At 47.5% G+C, this 21,921-nt stretch overlaps 1 protein-coding gene across 5 annotated transcripts in view; it reads left to right on the top strand.

Annotated features, from left to right (window-relative positions):
* PAX5 (paired box 5) overlaps positions 1–21,921 on the top strand; it is a 188,381-nt gene that overhangs the window by 98,817 nt on the left and 67,643 nt on the right. For 3 of the 5 annotated variants that reach the window (XM_032860604.1, XM_032860601.1, XM_032860602.1), the window contains exons 7-8: positions 4,704–4,760; positions 10,716–10,845. In XM_032860604.1, coding sequence (XP_032716495.1) covers positions 4,704–4,760; positions 10,716–10,845 — 187 coding nt within the window. The remainder of the gene's footprint in view (positions 1–4,703; positions 4,761–10,715; positions 10,846–21,921) is intronic. The other 2 variants (XM_032860605.1, XM_032860603.1) reach the window with 1 other exon arrangement.

Raw genomic sequence — 21,921 nt, 5'->3', positions numbered from 1 at the left:
AAGGGGAGCTTCTTGTTAGTCATTGCTGGAAAAATTTCTCTTGGACAGAAACTACAATCTCTAATTTCAGTCTCCTCCACGGGGTTTCCCCTGCTATTCCACACCACCTGCCTGTGTGTCTGGGGGTGTGCTGGAGGGGTGCCTGGCAGGCTGCCACAGACTAGGGGGTGATGAGTCAGGTAAACTTCGCAAATCTCTTGATTTGATTCCACTGTGATCCACTGTGGCCCAAGCACGAGCACAGATCTGGAGAGCCAAATGAATAGGGAGCATGTCTCATCCGTGCCTCTAGTGCTTTCTGATAAATAAAAGCATCCTGAGATCACTTATCCTCTCAGTGACCCTAGGAAGCACCTCGGGTGCTGTTGGCAGAGCCAGGCCGTGGTACCTGTCCCAGCTCATTTGGTTCCACAGGCATTTATGTCACATCTGTTCAGAGCTGGGCACTGGGCCAGGAACTGTTGTCACAAAGAGGAGGGAGACGCAGCTCCATCCTCATGAAGTTCACACTCCAGTGCGGGGATGAGGACCCTAAACAATTAGGTGTATGATGCGAAGTGCTAAGTGTAGTGATGGAGGTATGACCACTTAGTTGTTCTAGGAACGCGCAAGAGGGGAAATCGGGGAAGGCTTCCTGGAAAGGGAGGTCATTCAGAATCCACGTAGTTCTTTCCCCCCAGTCAATATCTACAGTACCACTGTAGATTATGGAGTACTTTTGCAAGCATCATTTACAGCAGCCCCTTACAGCCAATTTATTATTATTATTATTATTATTATTATTATTATTTTAAGAGAGAAAACACACAAACAAGCGGTGAGGGGAGGGAGCAGCAGAGGGAGAGAGAATCCCAAGCAGCCTCCATGCCCAGCTTGGAGCCAACGCAGGGCTCGATCCCACAACCCTGAGACCATGACTTGAGCCAAAAATCAAGAGTCACTCCAGAGTCAAACAACTAAGCCACCCGGGTGACCCCGGCAACCAATTTTTTAATTTTATTGATTTCACTTTAAAAAATTATTTATTTGAGAAAGAGAGAAAGAGTGGGGGAGTAGGAGGAGGGGCAGAGGGAGAGGGAGACAAGCAGACTCACGCAGGGCTTGCTCCCAGGACCCTGAGACCGCGACCTGAGTGGAAATCAAGAGCCGGATGCCTAACCCACTGAGCCAGCCAGGCGCCCCAGCAAACATTTTTTAGAAGTTTAATTCATCTTTATTAGGTTCAGTGGGGATGGAACGCTAAAACCTTGTTTTTTGTTTCTTACTTTTTTTAAATTAAACTTTGGGTTTGAGATCATTGCAGATTTACATGCAGTTGTAAGAAATAATACAAAAGGATTCTATATATCCTTTTCTGGTTTCTCCCAGTGATGATATGTTGCAAAGCTGTAGTATAATATCACATCGAGGTATTGGCGATGATAGACTCTAGACCGAGAACAGTCCCCCCACCACAGGATCTCTCCTGTTGCCCTCTGCAGCATTTTTCAAGTGTTTCTTTATATGTCTTGCCCTGAGAACCCAAAATATGAGAATGAGGTCATCAGAAAAGCAGAAGCAAGCTTTTTATGCCCCAGTCAGAGAGAACATGTCCAGAATGAAGAGTGGAGGACATAAGGGGCCCTGCATTGGCTCTGGGAGGGAACAGTACTGCCTCCCGTGGCATTCGTAGAAAGTGGAGCCCCTGAGAACACACCCAAGACCGATGTAGGGAGGCCTAAAGACACGTAAAGGACTTCCCTGTGGGATTTGACATTCTTATCATCTACTTTGTGCCTTCTCACGACCTTGGGAGGAAGGTCATGTATCCCCATGTTACACATGAGAGAAGCAGCCGGGACCATGAGGTGCCTGGCCTGGTTCCACACAGGGTGAACTTGGCCTGTCCAGTTTGAACCCTGTCATCCTGGCCTCAGGGCTGGCAGGCTTCCTTAGCCATACTCTTCTCCTGACGGCGGCCAGGCATCTGGATTCAGGGTAGAATCCCACAGAGTGTGACCTAAGCCTGACCTCAGCCACATCAGCAAGAAACTGGCAAGGACCATACCTAAGGAGAGCACAGAACCCCTCCCCCCCCAGGTGAGGCCTTATAGCCAGAAGGCCTCTGCCGGTTCTGGTCCATATCCCTCATTTGACCCCATCCCAGGGTGAGAGGGAGTCCAAGGCAGTGTCTGGTCTCCAGGCTCCCTGCAAATTGGTTTGATCCATGGTAGTCAAGACAGAACTATTCCCCCCTCCCCCTTTTTTTTTTAAAGATTTTATTTATTTATTTACTTGTTTGTGGGGGGAAGGGTCAACAGGAGAGGGAGAGAGAGAACCTTAAGCAGGCTCCACACCCATTGCAGAGCCCAATGTGGGACTTGATCTCACAGCCCTGAGATCATGATCGGAGCCAAAATCATGAGTCAGACACATGACCAACTGAACCACCCCAGGGCCCCTAAAGATTTTATTTTTAAGTTATCTCTGCACTCAACATGGGACTCGAACCCACAACCCAGAGGTCAAGAGTTGCACACACAAATGCTGAGCCGGCCAGGTGCCCCACGACAGAACTTTCCTTGACATGTGCTCTGCAGGTCTGGTTCTCGGGTTACGCAGGTTATAAAAGTGTGGAACCTTCCTGCTCTTTGCCTGCAGCTCCAGGGCTCTCTCCCTAGCTGGAGGAGTGGTGCTCGGCCTGGGGCCACAGCATTTTACAGATGAGGACATCCCGCCTTAAATGTGTGAGCTTCCCCGCCGGGCTGATAGTGAAGTCTTGCCGAATCCTAACTCCGCTTTGGGGGTAACGGGCCAGGACTGAGCTTGCACTGGGCACACAGGGGCTCCCCTCTGTGAGCTCCGTCTTTGCAAGGACTTTGCCAGCTAGAAAGGGCCGAGCAGACAGGAGGCCTTATGCTTCTTGTGTTTGGAACCTTGGCACATCCCTGAAGATGGAGAGGTACCAGACTGCAGATTCCTGGCTGCCCGCTTCCTCTGGGGTGCTCACATTATTCTGCAGGTGTTTTTTGGACAGTTGATGAGTGTGGCAAGTGGGGTTGTGGCTCAAATATGGGCTGTTTGGGAGTTTTGACTTTAATTATGGAAGATTTCAAAAGTAGACAAAACAGTCTAATTAACCTGTAAGCACCCTGCCCCTGGATTCAATGGTTCTTGACTCCTGGCTCGTCCTGTTTCATAGGTGCCTCTGTTGCCCCTACACTCTGCTTTAGTTTCCCACAGCTTTATTGAATTTTAATTTTTATATCATAAAATTCACTCATCTGAAGTATACAGGTCAGTGATTTTTAGTCGTTTATGGAACTGTACCACCAACACCAACAGTCCAGTTTTAGAACAGTTCCTTCTCTCCAAGAAGACCCCTCATGTGCATTTATAGATGAAGCCCTTTCCTGCTCCCGCTCCAGCCTCTCCTGGTCTGCCTTCTGTGTGACAGATTTGCCAGTTTGGGACACCCCACTGATATCTGGCATCTTTCTTTCTTTCTTTCTTTCTTCCTTTCTTTCTTTCTTTTTTTCTTTCTTTTTTAAGATTTTAAAAATTTATTCATTTGAGGGAAAGAGAGGACACAAGCAGGAGGGAGGGTCAGAAGGAGAGGGAGAAGCAGGCTCCCCACTGAGCTGGGAGCCCAATGAGGGACTCGATCCCAGGACCCTAGGATCATGACCTAAGCCGAAGGCAGATGCTTAACTGACTGAGCCACCCAGGTGTCCCAGACCTGGCGTCTTTGACTTAGCATGCTTTTAGGCTCGCCTGCACTACAGCATGCCTCAGTGCCTTGTTCCTTTGTACTGTGGAGTAGTATCCTGTAACATAGTTAGACCACAATTTGTTAACAACTGAACTTTGTTACCTTCGCTTTGAAGCTGACTCCAGACATCCTATCACTTTATCTGTAAATGTTTTAGAATGACTCTTTTAAAGATAAGACCTTAATAAGCATAACCACGATATCATTATCACACCTAAAAAGTTAGCAAATCTGTAATGTCCACAGATATCTCAAATATACAATCTGTGTGTGCGTTTATAACAGTTTCATAATGTCATAATATTTTTTTATAGTCATATCTTTTACAGTCTATTTGTGGGTGTCAGGGTCCACACTGCGACCCATTGATACGTCTCAAGTCTCCTCTAACCTATAGGATCCCCTCTGTCTCTCTTTTCTTGTCTTGGAGCTCATCTGTTGAAGAGGGAATCCCTACTTTGTCAGGTGACCAGTTAGAGGGGCAAAGGGCCATCATCGGTGGCAGGCAACTTGGAGATCATACGCAAGCCCTCAGACAGCTGGGGAAGCAGAGGCCAGGAAGGGAGACCTCTGTCCTTCGGCCCCAGCTCCAACCCAGCTGCCTGAGGCATCCAGACCCATCTGCCTCCTCAGTCTCAGGTCATCAGACCAGGCCCTGGGGACACAGCTCCCCAACTCCAGCTCGTGTACCCCGCTGGGTAGGTGTGTCTGTGGGCAGGTGTCTGGTCCCTCAGGATGGGTGTGGTTGACCTGGCGCTGGCCCAGCTTCCAAGGACCTCCTGAGGCTGGGCAGCAAGCCTGGAGGAGCCCCACAGGTGATGGGGAAGCCTCTTGGGCTGACGTAGCTGTCTGAGGTAGCCAGCCCTGCAGCCTTGTCCCCATGCCCTGCCCTCCTTCGTGCTGCCCTCCTTCTCACGTGTCTGTGTTTCTTTTCTCCTCCATGCTATGGCAGTGGTGCCCCGTGCTGATGAGACAATACTTGGTGCAGCCCCAGGCAGTCCTTTTCCAGGTAATTTCCTAGGGACCCGAATGACACCCAGCACCCACTTTCCCAGGGCACATGGCTCCTGGAGTCCCTCCTAGGATTCCTTTCCCCTTGTGTGGCTTAGCTTCCAGTACCATCCCTGCCCTTATCTGAAGGACCTGCATACCCATCCTGGCAGGCAGGCAGCAAGGAGTTTGACTCAAATCTCATTTTATTAACAAGGAAAATGAGGCCCCAAGAGCTGGCCTGGTTTGCCTGAGGTCACACAGGAGAGAGAGAGGCAGAGCTGGGCTGAGAACCCCGTGCTATTGCTCCTGGCTCACAGTTTTTTCTACCACAGGGGCAAAGGCTATATATGAATCAGGTAAAAATTAGCTGAGGAAGTCCATTTCCCTGCCTGTACCTCAGTTTTTTCCATGTTGGGGAAAAAGACCCTGAGAATCTGTCTAGCTCAGACACTGGAGAGTTCAAGAGTTTCCATCATCTGGAGCATGGTATCTGTGAGGAGGGTGTCCATACCTGCTGGCCTCGACCTTGAGGCCTCAAGAGACTCTGGGGCAGTAGGCAGAATTTATCCTCGTTGGTTGCCCTGGAGTGGACAGTCTGTGAATTGCTGTCCTCAGTTCATTTCTCTTTCTGGGTCACGGTCAAGGACGGCACCAGGGAGGCTCTGATGGGAAGGGAGCAGAAGCCCCAAATAACATCCTAAGAAAGAACCCCGAGGGCTCAGAGAAGTTAGAAGTGTGGAACACAGCTATTGCCTGTGACTGTCGGTGGTGGGAGGAGAGGGGGCCCTGTTCCCGAGCGTGTGGGAGCACCAACACGCTTAGCACGCGTGACTACCGTGTTCCATCAGTTCAGCCCTTGGTCTCCCAAATAACTATGAGAAGTGGAAGTACGTTGTCGCGGTTACCAGAGGCACCGGTAATGCCTTCTCTCTTCTCTTTCTGTCTCCTGACCTTCCTTTCCATCTTCCTTTATCTGTCATTCTTTCTACCTCATCCAGTTTCCAGTTTCACAAAGGACCTGAGATGTCCTGCAAAGTAAACAATTACACGTCCCTAAGTTAGTAAGTTAAGGCTGAGAAAAAGTTCAGAAATGACGTGGCAAAAGAGGGAAGGTCCTAGCACCAGGTGCCAGCAATGTTGTGGTTGTGGTGGTTGAACACTGAATTTGACTGAGCTTCTTGGCAGCCAAAGCAAAAACGGGCAAGCCGTGGTTTCCAGGGTTCCTCTTGCTCAACCACAGGCAGGTTAACTACTCAGTAGGAGAAAAACACATCAGGGGTGCTGAACTGGGGAGAGACTGGCAAGGACTTTGAATATTCTAATGGGCAGCGTCTTCAGAGGTTTAAAAAAAAGTTCTTCGTATGGCTCTTTTATTTCCTCTAACAAATGTTGAATGCATGATATTTTCTCACAGAAGAGTGAAAGCTCTTCCCCAGAGGTTTTAACTCATGGTGGCCAAGGACGTTGTTTTCTGGTTGCCTGACTTGATGAGGGGAGAGTTGGGGGTGGGGCAGGGGAAAGTTAGCGTATCATTTAGGGTTCTCATTCAAACACTTCTCAGTTAACTTTTTAAGTGTTGTGGCTAATGTGCTTAGGGGGCTCTAGGAATGTTCCCTATTCTGTGCTCTCAAGGCAACCTAGAGGGAGATAGACAAATGGCCATTAAATATGGTAGAAGAATGGTAATGGAGGTCTGTGGAAGTAGGGAAGCATAGACAGATTCATGATTTCTTTGTAGAAGTGGGGGACTCAGGAATGGCTTCACCAAGGAGGTGACATTGGAGCTGGGTCTTGTGGACAGTGTAGGAGTTCTCTACGTGATGAATGAGATGAGTCCTCCAGGGTAGGACTGCTGGGAGTGGCTGAGGAGCAGCCGTGGGAGGAAGGGAGCCCAGGAGATTGGAGAGAATCATCAGCAGCCCCAAGGGATGGGCAGTGATGAGGACTTAGGGAATAATTACACACCACAACTAAATGATGGCGTTCCCTGGCTCATGCAGGAGCAGAATAACAGCCGTGGAATCCTACAAAAGAAGGGTTTAGACTTGGACCAAACCACCACGTGGTGGTGGTGGTGGGAGGTACAGGTAGCCAAGGACAGCTGAGGACCAGTTTCCAAGTCCCCTGTCCCCAGGACCCCCACTCTTTAGGGAAGTTCACTCTACCTTCTGGCAGCCAGTCGTGGTTGGGAGACTGGATTTTTGGACCTCCTACCACATGTGTAACACAAGTTACAGATTTTTATCTTGGAAAGGTGATCCAAACCCAACTATCAAGGTGACTGGACAAATTTGACAATCAATTTATTGACGAAAACAAAATCAAATACCTAGAAGACACTTCCAACTGGACATCAAAGAAATTAAGAGGCAGAATATCCCAGTTGGCTACCCTCTCAATTTTCTTAAACACAGATTGGTTCTGCTTTCTTGAGGGAGATGAAAGCTTTCCCTTGCAGACCCAGCTGCCCAGCCTGGAGTTCAGGAAGAGAGTAAGTCTGGCCGTGGGGTAAGGAGGGACGCAGGGATGTTGGCACTTGGTTGAGATTACTGCCTGGCCCACCTAAGTGTCACTCATTCATGTTTTCATCCATATGTTCCCTGTGCAAGCCTTTCACAGTCGAATCCTAGCTCGACTACCTTTCCATATTTGCCTTTTTCTACTTTCACTTCCTTCAACGATGGGCATGTGCCCTGTTTTCCAGATCCCTCCTGTCCTCTTACCTCTGAGCCTTCCTACAGCATTTACCAGCCTTGGGGGTTGGGGATCGCCCAGACCCGGGTTCAGTACCACCTGCTCAAGAACCCTGTCCTGACCACTTCTCACTCCACATTCAACAAATGGTTCTGTGCTCCAGCTCCTCTTGGATAAAGCTTCTGGGCCATGTGTCTTTTCCCTTGGGGTTTGTGGCTGAGAATCAGAGAACATGTCTGGTCTTCTCATGCCATCTTGTGCACAAGAAAGGCTCAATAAACACTGAACATTCATTATGCTCAGGCTTCCATAAGGGCACTCGGGAGCACAGAAAGGAAGGAGCCCTATCCTCTACCCCAGAGTCCCAGGAGCTCCAGAAGATACCATCTTGAAAGAGACCCTTACAGAATTGTTTTGACCTCCTTTTTTGCTCATGGCAATGCACCGAAGGAGCTGTTCCAGTGGACCTGACTTCCAGGTTCCTTTTTTAGCAAATTAGGAGGCTAATGCCACGACCAGGTCCCATTTGGTGGGGGACGAAGTCTAGACAGTAATCTTTGCCCAACAGCTCCTCGCTGCATGGAATGAAAACTTTCCTGGTCCTGACCTGAAGCAAGAAACATATTCTCACCTCTACTTAGTAGACCTGTATCCACTTATACGTGAAACATATTTCTAAAATAGGACTTACTCTTGCTGTGTGTGTGAACCTTAGATATTTTCTGTTCTAGTCTATTCTAATTTCATTTTTTTACAATATTGGCCCTAGCAAATTGATTTCACATGTGTTTACAGGTCAGGACTCACAGTATGAAAATCATTAGAGTCATTTTCAAGACTTGGGAGTCAGGTGGATTCAATTGGAATCCTGGCTGTGGCACCTAGAAGTTGTACGACTTTAAGGCAAGCTACTTCGCTTCTAGCATAGGTTTCAGTTCATCATCTGTAAAATGGGAATAACATAGAACCTATTTCATGGAGTTACTGTGAGGATTAAATGGAACATTCAGGTAAAGCTCCTGATGCAGAGCAAGGGATCAATAAATGTGAGCTTTTGACATGGGTGTGAAGATTGTGGTTCTTATTGCCCTGGCGTGACCACTTGGTGGGGCCAGCAGAGCACAGGCAGGTCTCCTGCCTCCTAAGGAGTGGTAGTCAGGAAGGACTTCCTGGAGGAGGAGGCATCAGATCAGGGCAGAAGGATAACTGGGACCCACTGCAGTCCTCACAGTGACCAAGAAACCTGTGTGATTATCCCAGGACCACTAGTTTCCTTTTAAAGGGCAGGCTTTTCCCCAAGGATTTTTGGCTGGACCTAGAGCCAACCACGTTAGATGTCTTTGCCTTTCCCGTTAGGTCTCCAATCCACCTGAAATTGATTTTTGTGTCTGTGTGAAGTAAAGATCTAATTTCTTTTTCCCCCCTTCTTTCTGAATGGATAACTGGGTCCCCCTCGCACTGTTGATCAGAGGCCATCCTTCCCTGCTGATTTGTACATCACCTCTCTCATATATCAAGTTTCCATATATGCACAGATCAGCTCCTGGACTCGCTTCTGTTTCACGGATCTATTTATCTGCCCCGTGCCAATCCCAAGCTGTCTTAATTACTATGGCTCTACAGTGATTCCTGATGGCAGGGAGGCATGTCCCCCTCTCGTCCTTCCTCCTCAGAGGCCTGTGCTCTTCTCTGCATGTTTCAGAATCAGCCTTAGCTGGAGACGATGGAGAGCCCAGGGGCTCCAAACAAAGATGTCCTCAGGGAGGCTCACGGCAGGGTGCCTGGGCCTGCAGCACCTCGCTGACTCACGGCTGCCAACCACCCCACTTTGAGCTGCCCAAGAATTCTTTCTAATTCATATTCCAAGGGAAGCAGCAGGAATGTACCTGTGTCGGAGTCCTGCCTGCCTGCCACTGGCCCAGGGGCTCCCCCGGTTCTGTACCCTATGGCTCAGTCCTCAGCCTCCTACCCAAGGTGCCCGCATCTCCTCTCAGAAGACTGCTTGCTTCTCTGTCTCTGTCTGCCGAGGACATAAGGCCTGGACAGATAGGGATGTGCTTTCCGTAAGCGAGACCAGGGTCATGGAGAGAACTTCTTATACCAGAATTTGATATGCACACCCAAGTCTTTGGCTTAGGTGTTTGCAAATATTTTTTTAAAGATTTTATTTATTTATTTGATGACAGAGATCACAAGTAGTCAGAGAGGCAGGCAGAGACAGAGAGAGGGAAGCAGGCTCCCCGCTGAGCAGAGAGCCTGATGTGGGGCTTGATCCCCGGGGCCCTGGGATCATGACCTGAGCCAAAGGCAGAGGCTTTAACCCAGTGAGCCACCCAGGCGCCTCTGCAAATATTTTCTTTACCTGAAAATCGGCCTGGGGGTTAGGTGGAAGGAAGGGACCTGGCATTCATGCTTCTCATTTTGTCTGTCCCTGAATGGGAAGACCAAGGTTGGCATCTTTTGGAGACTGCTGTGATGGTGGCATGTATGCCAAGGAAATGACTCATCCCAAGCTCTGATTTCATGAAATGGCTTAAAGAAAGGAGCACGATTGTGGGCTAGGCGCCCACAGTTGGAGTGAACGTGCTCAGTCCAGCTGTGCGCCCCGCAGTTCTCAGCAGACAGGTGCTTGCCAAACTGTGGTTCGTTTGGTCATATTGTATTGGATTTTGAGTGAAAGATTTTGGGGGACTACTCCCTGCACTGGGATTCTGCCCTGTTGGCCGCGGACAGAACCCTCTTTGCCTCGGGCCTCAGTGTGCTCATCTATGAACTGAAGGCATGGCACGATGATGTCTCAGACTCCTCTTAACCTTGTTTCTGGTATTCTGCGTCTGTGGTTTAAGAGCATTGAAGTCGGACACTTTTCTCTCCAACCTCTTGGCAACACGACTCTTATCTCTGTCTTGTTCTTGGTTGCTGACATCTCCCTCCCTGCATGGGAGTGGCCGTCTGTGGCCGCCAGGACGGGGCAGGTGGAACCTGCAGGGACAGGAAGCTAGGCTGGGATTCTAGTGCGGCTGCACTGAAGACCGCCCACCTCCTCCCCCAGGGACAGCTGCTGAGTTTGGACACCCGTCTTGTTCTGTTGAGCTGAGCCTGCTTTCTCGACACTGGGGGCGGGGAATGGGGGTTGTGAGCCCTCAGTGGGCCTTGGCACCGGCATGGGCTAGCCCAGTGAGGTGGCTGAACCCCAGAATGTGGTTGGTGCTGGCGTCTGGCCGAGGTGTTTTGGAGTCTGGATACTGAGCTCTCTCTCTTTTGTTTCCTCTTTCAGACCACTGAGTATTCAGCGATGGCCTCGCTGGCTGGAGGGCTGGACGACATGAAGGCCAACCTGACCAGTCCCACCCCTGCCGACATCGGGAGCAGCGTGCCTGGACCACAGTCCTACCCCATTGTGACAGGTGAGGGCACCTAAGGTGGAAGAGAGAGAAAGAGAGAGAGATTGGCACAGAGAGACTGAGATTGCCTGCGTGCAGTGAGTGGCTTGGTGCTTTTGGACTTGACTGGACATTTTTTGTTTTAATAACGATATGAGATCCTGGTATTGGTCAGGCAGGAGACTGCTGGGCTCAGGGGTTGTGACTGTGGTAAGAATAGGCTCTCTGTTGCTCCGATAAAGCCAGAGGAGAGAAAATGCCAAAGGGACTATGAGCTGGGACGGATGGTAGGCGAGGCCCGTGACACAGGGGCTTCGGTGATTTTGGAAAGTGGGTGGGGCCTGGTGTTCAGTCCCTCTCGTGAGAAGGGCAGCCCTGGCTGGTGAGACTTGAGAAAGAGCACACTTCTGGCAAACTGTCATTGGCATTTCAGACTTCGAGGCAGTGGCCAGTCAAAAAGGGCAGGAGGATTAGGCTGGAAGGTGTTTGGTGGATACAAAGTAGCTGCCTTTCTGGAAGGCCCAGGGCCAGCCTCTTTCTCTCTCAGTGTAAAGAGTTTGGAGCCTGGAGGCACGCTGCTGGATTTGAACTTGCCGTTGACTAGCTCTGTAATTTTGAGTAGATCATGTAAGAATTCTGGGCCATGTTTAAAAAATAAATCCCTAAAATGGCAATGGTGATAGAGTCCAACCCATGGTGTTGTTGCAAGGATTAATTCATTAATTAATTCGTAAAAGGTGCTTACACTTGTTCAGCACACAGCAAGCATCGATGTGCGTTGCTGTGTCAGGGCTTTCTCGTGGTGGCCGGTCACCACTGTTGAACTTGGTGCCGCAGAGGGGGCTGGACTAGAAGGGCTGGGTTAGACAGATACATTTTCCTGCTCCGACACCAGTGAGATAATATGGGAGGACAGACTCTGGACATTTGTCCAAGTGGGCAGGCAGGAAGCAGTCTCAGATACTAGACAGACAGATAGTGGGAGCCTTGGGGCTGGCGCTTGGCCCAGAGCTGAGGGGTCCAGCCGGGGGTCACAGAAAGTCCCTGTAGGCTGCTAGGCAGGACATGGTAAGAAGGAACAGACAGGGGTTCTTAGAAGTACAGGTGGGCTATGGTTATGTCAGGTAAGCTTGGAACTGGGCTTGGGTTAGAACTTTGGGGGAGAGGGCTGGATGTCATATAGGCTCTAAGACAGTGAGAGCCCCTCTCCTCCTGAAAGGCTGTGGTTGGGTCCAGGCAGCAGGTCTGGGAGTGGATTGGGTTTTCAGGTAAACCTTTGACCAAAGACTTGTTTGTACTCCAGAGCAAAGTCAGAATTATGCTTGATCTTTAAATTTTTTTTATTATTAGAGATAATTCTAGCCTCTGACTCATTATTACTCTTTGTGTTGTTTTTAACTCTCATCTTTCCTAAAAGCACATTGAATTATCTGCTGTAGAATCGTAAAAGCACTCAGGTCGTGGATGGTTACCTTGGAAGAAATATTTTCTGCCTTGTTCTGGGAAAAATAGAAAAAATAGGCTGTTTTGCCTGTCCTTCCACAGAGGTGTGTTCCTGGGTGTTCACTGCTGAAGGGGTGTTTCTGTGAAGGAGGACGGAGGGTTATGAGAGCAAGATATGAGGTGGCAGGTAAAAGCTGTTGGGAAAAATCAGTATCACGTTACATGATGGGCTCTTACTATACCTAGGACCACTTCGTGATCATGTGCAATTCTGAGCTGTTTTATTTTATTACAATTTTTTCAAGATTATTTACTTATTTATTTATTTGACAGGGAGAGAGAAATCGCAAGTAGGCAGAGAGGCAGGCAGAGACAGGGGGAAGCAGGTTCCCTGCTGAGCAGAGAGCCCGATGTGGGGCTCGATCCCAGGACCCTGAGATCATGTCATGAGCCGAAGTCAGAGGCTTAACCCACTGAACCACCCAGGTGCCCCTTATGACAATTAAAAAAAAAAAGATTTTATTTATTTATGTGTGAGAGAGAGAAAGAACATGAGAGGGGAGGTCAGAGGGAGAAGCAGACTCCCTACTGAGCAGAGAGCCTGATGGGGGACTTGATCCTGGGACTCCAAGATCATGACCTGAGCTGAGGGCAGAGACTTTAACCCACTGAGCCACCCAGGTGCCCTTATTACAAATGTTTTAAATCCAGGGGCAACTGGGTGGCTCAGTCAGTGGAGCGTCTGACTCGTGGTTTCAGCTCAGCTCATGCTCTCAAGGTTGTGAGAGCCCTGCGCTATGCTCCACACGTAGCAGGGAGGCTGCTGGAGATTCTATCTCCCTTTCCCTCTGCTCTGGTGAGTGCTCTCTCTAAGAATAAAAAAATCTTGTTTAAAAAACTCAATCTGTTTTTTAAAAGTTCACCCATGTCTTTGACATCATCGGCCAACATCTTCAAAAGTTGCTTAAAAGAAATCGACTCCACGTTATACAAGAACTTATTTGTGGACAAGACCATGAAGTATATTCCAACAGAAGACGTTTCAGGTCTGTCGCTGGAGGAGCAGCTGCGGCGGCTGCAGGAGGAGAGGGCGTGCAAAGTGTGCATGGACAAGGAGGTGTCCGTCGTGTTCATTCCCTGCGGCCACCTGGTCGTGTGTCAGGAGTGCGCCCCATCTCTGAGAAAGTGCCCCATCTGCAGGGGCATAATCAAGGGCACCGTGCGTACCTTCCTCTCCTAGGAGTCTTCAGGAGATGGCCGAGCACTGGGAGCCATCTGAGGTGTAGAGGTTCTTAGATTGGGACGTTTGTGTTGTGTTCTGCTTCGCTGCTAGTGCTCGTTTCAGAACGTTAATATCCTAAGTCCCGTTTAATCTCCGTTTAGATGGGGGGTTTGCACGTGACGGGCTGTGTTAATGTGCTTGTGCGCGCAGGGAGAGGTCATGGGGGAGCCTTCGTGCCCTGAGGTGTCACGTGACAAGGGCATGTTTGGTGTTCTTTCTGGAAGCTCTGAGTGCGCCCCAAGAGAGTGCTGTTGACAGGAACTGGACAGGGGAATGCTGGAGTTCACCACAGTTACTGTGCCAAATTCTTTTTGGTGTTTTTCCACTTGTGTTTTAAAATAAGGACTTTTTTCTTACTGGTAAATAAGCTTTTCCCTAATTGGTGAGAAACCTCGTAATAAAATTCTTTAAGAAGAAAAAAAAAAAGTTCACCCATGTCTTGATTTTGCATAACCATATGCTTGATTTTGAAATATTGGAAGTATTCTAATTACAAATACAATCATTAGCTTTCTCGTGAGTAAACAAACAATAGCTAGCTAGAAAACTAATAGAAGAAAAGAGTCCTTTAACAGTAGCACCAAAAAACCCCCAGAGGCTGAGCAATAAACCTTGCTTTAAACTCTACTAAGGACATAAAAGAATAAATGTAGAGATATAACTTGTTCTTAAGCAGGAAAACTCAATATCATAAAGATGTCAGTTTCCCCTAAGTAATCTACTCATTCAAAGCAATCCCAATCAAACTAGCAGCAGAATTTTTTTTTTTTTGAACATGTCAAAATGATATAAAAATACGGGAAGAATGAACACTCAAGGATAGCTAAAAAACTCTGAAATAGAGAAATGAGCAAAAGTCATAGCCTATTTAAAAACATTATGATGGGGGCACCTGGGTGGCTCAGTGGGTTAAGCCGCTGCCTTCGGCTCAGGTCATGATCCCAGGGTCCTGGGATCGAGCCCCACATCAGGCTCTCTGCTCAGTGGGGAGCCTGCTTCCTCCTCTCTCTCTGCCTCCCACTCTGCCTACTTGTGCTTTCTCTCTCTCTCTCTACAACAAATAAATAAATAAAATCTTAAAAAAAAAACATTATGATGGGGGGTATGGAGAGGGTGGCTGGGTTATGGACATTGGGGAGGGTATGTGCTATGGTAAGTGCTGTGAAGTGTGTAAGCCTGATGATTCACAGACCTGTACCCCTGGGGCTAATAATACATTATATGTTAATAAAAAAAATAAAAGGGGATTAAGAAAAAAAATATGATAAATCAGCAGCAACTAAAACTATTTTTAGGGCTTTTTTAGAGTTTATTTATTTATTTAACTAATCTCTATACCCAACGTGGGGCTCAAACTCACAACCCAGAGATCAAGGATCATTTGCTCTCTTGACTGAGCCAGCCAGGTGCCCCTAAAACTATTTGTAATCGAAACTAAAGTAAACAGACAAATATAACAGCATAGAGAGTCCTTAAATAGATCCAAATATATGTGGGTGTTGATAAATGTAGTATTTCAAATTGGTAAAGATAAAGCATTCAGTTAGTGATGTTGAGACAACTGGGCTTGTTGGATACATACCTCACTTTTTATATAAAAATAAATTCCAAGTTGAACTAAACTTTCAGTGTAAAAAACAGAACCAATAGTAAACTAAAAAAAACGAGGGCTACCTTTTATAATCTTAGAGTGGGGAAGGCCTTTAAAAATCTGTTCCAAATTATAAAAGACAAAGAAAAAATAACATAAATGACAGTTAAATATATAAGTCTTTTGTATGTGGTGTAAAAACATTCAAAAGACAAAGAATAAAATTGGGGGTGGGGTAATTGCGGAACATGGATGACAAAAAAGGTAATTTCTTAATATATAAAGAACTTTTAGAAATGAATAAGGAAAGGGCACCTGGGTGGCGCAGTTGGTTAAGCGACTGCCTTCGGTCGGCTCAGGTCATGATCCTGGAGTCCCAGAATTGAGTCCCCCATCAGGCTCCCAGCTCCACGGGGAGTCTTCTCCGTTTGACCTTCTCCCCTCTCATGCTCTCTCTCACTGTCCCTCTCTAAATAAAATAAAATCTTTAAAAAAAAAAATGAAATGAATAAGGAAAAAAATCAGTAGAAAAAACAGGTCAAGACTATGGGTAGGTAATTCACTGGGAAAAATGCAGATGTCCAACAGTGCATGAAAGATACGCACCTGACTCATGATTTTAAAACTGCAAATTAGGGGCGCCTGGGTGGCTCAGTTGGTTAAGCATCTGCTTTCGACTCGGGTCATGATTCTAGGGTCCTGGGATCGAGCCTCATGTCGGGCTCCCTGCTTATCAGAGAGCCTGCTTCTCTCTCTCCCTCTGCCTGCTGCTCTGCTTACCTGTGCTCTCTATCTCTCTATCAAATAAATAAATAAAATCTTTTTAAAAATATAACTGCAAATTAAAACAATCATGAGATGCTTTAAAAAACCCACTAGCTTATCAAAGACTGAAGTGTTTCTTGAGGGCCAGTGTTGGAGAAGGTATGAGAAACAAGTATTTTCATACCCTCTTTACAAATCAGTATAACCTGTTTTGGAGGGAAATTTGGCAATATCCATCAAAAGTTTAAATGCATACACCTGCCCTCTAACCCAGAACTTTCATATGTGGGTCACAGATATATTCACGTAGATGCACAGTGATACCTATCTCTGTATAATAATTATAAAATTATTTATAATGGCAAACAAATAGAAACAATGCAGTGTCTGTCAACAGGGGCTGGTTAAATGAATGATGGCTCCTCCTAGCACAAAATACTATGCAACCAATCAAACCAATTAAAAAGAATTAGGTAGAGCTGTCTATGCTGAAATGAATAAATGTCCGAGATATATTTTTAAGTGCATAAGCAATTTGTAAAACACTGTGTGAAGTATGATCCCATTGGTGTGAAAAAATATAAAGGACACACACACACAGAGGCACGGGCACACCCAGGCAGGTGGGAGGCTTGTATAATGAGGACTCAGGGGAAGATAGCCCAGTCCTTCCCATGTTTTATGGGGCACTGTGATGTTGGGGTTCTCTGCCTCGTCACAGTCAGCATCCCCTTGGGACGGCAGACATTAACAATGCCCCTTCACTCTCCTGAACTTGAGTTCATAAAGACTATCTTCACATCTTATTTCAAATAAAATAAAAATAATCTCTTAATTATGAGGTACAGGAAGAATGAAAGTGAAATTATTTATAATTTGTTTATAATTAATACTATGTACTTTGTGGGCGCCTGGGTGGCTCAGTCGGTTAAGCGTCTGCCTTTGGTTCATGTCGTGATCCCAGGGTCCTGGGATCAAGCCCCACATTGGGCTCCCTGCTCAGCAGGGTGTCTGCTTCTGCCTTTCCCTCTGTCCCCCAGTTGCTGCTTTCTCTCTGTCTCTCACTCTTTATCTCAAATAGACAAATGAAATCTTTAAAAAAATACTATGTACTTTGATACGTAAGTACTCTGCCTGATTAGACAGCAAGACGTGATGAAGTAATTTGGAGACTACCCGTGCGCAGGATCACTGTGAATCAGCCACAGCCCTGAGCAGGCTTAGAGACTCGTACCTACTTCTACGGTGAGCATGACTTTATGGATAGGTGAGGAACTGCCGGCAAAGTTCCAAGTAAAATAAAGTATGAGCTTTGCTCGGTTTACACAGTCATTGCATTCCTAGAAAATGCCGTGTATATTAAGATCTTGGAAATTGAAAGTTCACATTTATATGTAAATGAAGTTCAGTGCTAGATTCAAATAATTATAAACAGAATTTTCACCTGTCCTGTTGGGCAGGACATGATAGTTGTGCAAGATGAAAGGAAACCTCACGGTGGGTAGCAATGCCTCTCAGTCGTCGAAAAGCCCCCACAAGTTTTCCAAACACCCTCTAGGGGGCAGTTGCTGACCCCACTGAGAAGTGTTAAGAACGCCTTGAAGGAATGCCCCCAAGAGCTGTTAGGATGGGCCTCCGTGTGACTACGGGGCAGTGATTGAATTCCACTTGTGTTCGTGGATGTGTTGATACAGTTCTGAACTCTTTGGGGAGACTTTGAAGCTTCCAGCCCCACGCCTTACCTTCTCCACTCCCCACAGAGCCTGGAACGTAGTTGGTGCCCAGTGGGACCATAAGCCAGCCCAGTGCTCTACCTGGAGTGGATGCGCATGGGGTTGAGGTGGCCTGCGTCCTGCTCCATCTCGGCCCTTACACTCCGTGCTATGCAGGGAAGATCTCATTAGAGAATGAGTCAGTTTCTCTCCATCGTTTATATGCCACATTAAATATTAAGTTAAACTCTTGCTCTACCAGCCAGGGCCACGGTTCAGAAACTGCTCACCATTTGCAAACCAGTGACATGGCCAGCTCGTTTCTGCATCATCAGCAGTTTCGGATCGTCCTGATTGGGACTAATTATCTGCAGATGTGCCCTTGGGCCACAGGCCTGCCGATGGGGCAGCCACTGTGCCTACCTGCCAGGGAGGACAGCAGGTGGGATGCCAGGCTCCCCACTTCTGCTCACCTCCCTACTGGTGAAGGACCCAGCAGGTTTGCCCTCAGCAGTGCCCAGCTGACCTTTGCCTGGAAGAACAAAGGAATGGGGGCAGCCTGTGTACTTGCTGGCCTTCTTCCCCTGAGGACCATATTTTTGCATCAGCAGTTAGGATGGAGGGAGGAGACCGAGGGAGGCTTCTTCTCAAGTAAATTTGGGTGGTGGACGACCCTGGGGTATGAGGCTCCCCCGGGCACTGTCTCCTCTAAGCAAAAGAGACCACTAGTGGGCTACAGATGCAGAAGACAGAAGGATGCCGAGTCCCTAAGACCACCAGCTCTGATTTGCTCTACCCCTAGGTTCAATGTTTCGACCCTCCATACCCCAGACTTGGCAGCCCAAGAAAGCCCTCCCCGCCCCTGCCTTTTTCATCTGAGCAATAGCTGAAGACCGGATGAAAGAGCATTAGACTGAGAGTCAGAGGAATGGGCGGAAGCCTGGACCTTCCCACTTCATTGTCCTATCCTTCAGCAAATGGATTGTCCTCTGAGCCTCAGTTTGCCTGTCTATGAAATGGGGATGGCGATTCCTGCCCTGCCTGTCTCCTTTGGCTGTTGCAAGGATATAATGAGACGGTGGGGGAAGAGAGTTTGAGAGTCTCCACAGGGACATCTGAGGGTGTGTGGGTAGTTGGGGGAGAAGGTAATCTGGAGGGCCCAGGAGCCTGTGTTGCACTTCCCAGCCTCCCTTAGGAAAACATCCCGACCACAGATGGGCAGGGTGGGAAGGTCATGCAGTCCAACTGCTCACCTGACAGCCGGGAAGACCCAGGTCCAGAGAGGAGAGGTGACCTGCTCAAGGTAACATCCAGTGAGTTAGAGCTGGAACTAGGGCTCACTCAGAGCCCTGAACTTTGTGGCCTGCTGCCGTTATGTGGCGGGATGGACAAAAAAAAAAAAAAAAAAAAAAATCCCAATTTAAATTTCCAGAGGGTGTTTCTTCTAGCATATAATTGAGAATGTCAGCAGGAAAGCCAGACTTCTTAGCTTGAAGCCTAGTGTCCCATATTCTAGCTGGCTGACCTTGGACAGGTTACTAACCTCCATGCCCAAGTTCCCATCCATAAAACGTAGCCCAGACAGAACTCGCTCATAGGCTTCCTGTGAGGATAACCGGCATGGTTCCTGCAGAGTCTTAGCACAGTGATTGGCACGTGTAAACACTCAACAGATGGTAGTGATTAGCATGTTTCTGGGCTCTTGTACCAGAAATTCTGGCCAGTGCCAAGCCACTCTGAATGGCTGACTGTTTGTTCATCTTTCCACGGGGAGCACCTCCTCGGATCTGTTTGTCATGGGCCTTTGAGGATCAATCAGAACAAGCAAAATAAGCTCAGGGTGAAATCATAATGAATAGCAAAAACTAAAAGATGAGAAATTCCTTGTGTGTCCCGTCTGCCAAAGATACCGCCAAAAAAATACAATTAAAGCTACAATACAGCATCATGTGACAAGGGTTCAGCCCTGGGGCTTGCCTAGGATTCCCATGGAAGATACTGGGGTGTCAAAGTTGTGTGCGCTGGAAAGAAGCATAGCACGGATAGTTACTGTTTACTGGACTCTCACCGTGTGCCCAGCTGGGGCGCGATGGTAGTCCTGGTGGCCAGACCCTGTCCTCACTGGGCTTATCTACTGGGAAGAGCCGGACAATTCACAGTAACTGGAGAAAAAAATTATGCAACTTAATTTCATCAAGGCTCGTGTTTTGGAGGAACCAGCTGGTTGAACTGTGATGGTGAGTGGGTGTGGGGACAAAGCTGAGCCTCTCTAAAAATGTGGCATTTAATCTGAGATCCCAGTGATGAGAAGCTTTGGGAAGATTTGGGGGAAGGGAATTCCTGACAAGATCCAGCCTTGGTAGATGCCTTTTAACTGTGAAACAAATGAGCAAGTGAGATGTGGAAAGGGTGGGACTGTTTCTTAGTTCTCTCTCTGTTGCTAGTGGGGCCCAGCCCATAATCAGGCTTTGGGGGGCTCTGAAAAATCAGTGGAAATTAACTTCAGAGGTTGGGTGGCCCCTCTCTTCACTCACCTGAGAATTTTTCTACATCAGGGCTCGGTTACCTCTGGTGATGGGGATTTCACCACCTCAAAGGCAAAGAATCTTTAGGCAGTACTTACCTGAAGCCATACTCCAATGAAGTGATTTTGATTTCCTTTCCCACTAGCAACCCCAGCGTGAAGTGTCTGCAAAGTCCAGATAGGTATCCATGCTGTGAACTGATAGACCCAGCCACGGCCCAATACCTCCCTCGGCTGGCATTCTGTGTACCCAGGGTGCAGCCCAAAGCTTGTTTGGTCTGCGTTGTGTTTTTTTATTTTATTATTTTATTTTATTTATTTTTTTTTAAAGATTTTATTTATTTGAGACAAAGAGAGAGATCACAAGTAGGCAGAGAGGCAGGCAGAGAGAGAGGAGGGGAAGCAGGCTCCCTGCTGAGCAGAGAGCCCGATGTGGGACTCAATTCCAGGACTCTGAGACCATGACCTGAGCTGAAGACAGAGGCTTTAACCCACTGAGCCACCCAGGTGCCCTGCGTCGTGTTCTTTAAACTTAAGAAAACAAAAAAACTTTGACTAACATTGTAAAGATCAGAGGAGAACAGACCAAGTGTCCATCAGTCAAGAGTAGCTTAGCCATCCAATTCACGGTTGTGCTGCTGTAGGAAAGAATGAGGACACTTTCTCTGTCCTGGTAGGAAAGGATCTTTGAGATACATTATTCATGAAAAAAGCGAGACTAGTGTGTACCGAATGCTACCTTTTGTGTAAAGAACAGAAGGACAATGGGAATGCATATTGTGTTTGCGCACACATGCATAAAGAAACCCTAGAAGGATACTTGGGAACTTAATAACCATGTTTAGGCAGAAGCCGTGAATTGGGTATGGGAAGAGGACTTTTTACTGAATATCATTTACATGTTTAAGTTTTCAAATGTCAATATGTGATTATCAAAAAAATTAAATTTAAAGGTGCTTTAAAGTCAGGAGATTTAACATAAAGATTAAAACGTCTCTCTCATCTTGGAAAATTGAAGAACGTGTCCACCTTGGGTCCACATCGCATGTAGCCACTCACAGTAGAGCTGAGAAGTGGCGGTCCCTGTGTATGTGTGGCAGGGGTGGGGGGAGGAGGGTGGGCAGGGCTCTCCCATTTGCCCTGGACTCCTGGGCAGCTCAGTAATTTACCAGGCCGGCTGCCCCCTGTGGCCTTACGAGTTCTTGGCTTTGCTCCAGTCCTGATCCTTCCTCGTCTCTTCTGGTTGCTACTCCTGCCCCCACAGAAAATTGCTCTGTAAAACCAGGAAGGGCTGGCCACAGGCTGTCCAACTGGCCTTGCCTGTGTCTGACTCCAGGCCGTTCTGCCTGCCTGGAATGGCTTTCCCCAGATGTCAGCTCAGCAGGTAACCCATCCCAACAGGTAACCAACCCCCTGGGGTACTGAGTGTAAAGTTCTCGAGAACAGGCAGCAACACGGCATTTCATCCCAGTGTAGTGATGTCACTCTCTGTCCAAATGATATGTTGTGCTTCAGGAGACCACGACCCAGAGAGAAAACTCAGCATGTGGGACTGGAACTTTCCCCAGAGATACAGGGCTATTTGCTTTGCAGAAAGATTCAAGGTGAATCTGATTGGGGTTTAAAGTATTTGGTTTAGGACTGTGAAGTAGATTTACCATTACAGATTCTATAAACACCTGGAATTTTGGAATTTTAGTGTTTGGAACGATATTCAGAGGTTCAGAGAAGCTGAAGGTCTGATCATTTTGAAGCCAAAACAAAATTCAAGTATTTCCATAAT

Source organism: Lontra canadensis, unplaced genomic scaffold, assembly GCF_010015895.1.
Source record: "Lontra canadensis isolate GAN:19392208 unplaced genomic scaffold, GSC_riverotter_1.0 scaffold19, whole genome shotgun sequence".
NCBI classification, from domain to species: Eukaryota; Metazoa; Chordata; class Mammalia; order Carnivora; family Mustelidae; genus Lontra; species Lontra canadensis.
This window is presented reverse-complemented; position numbering and strand designations above follow the sequence as displayed.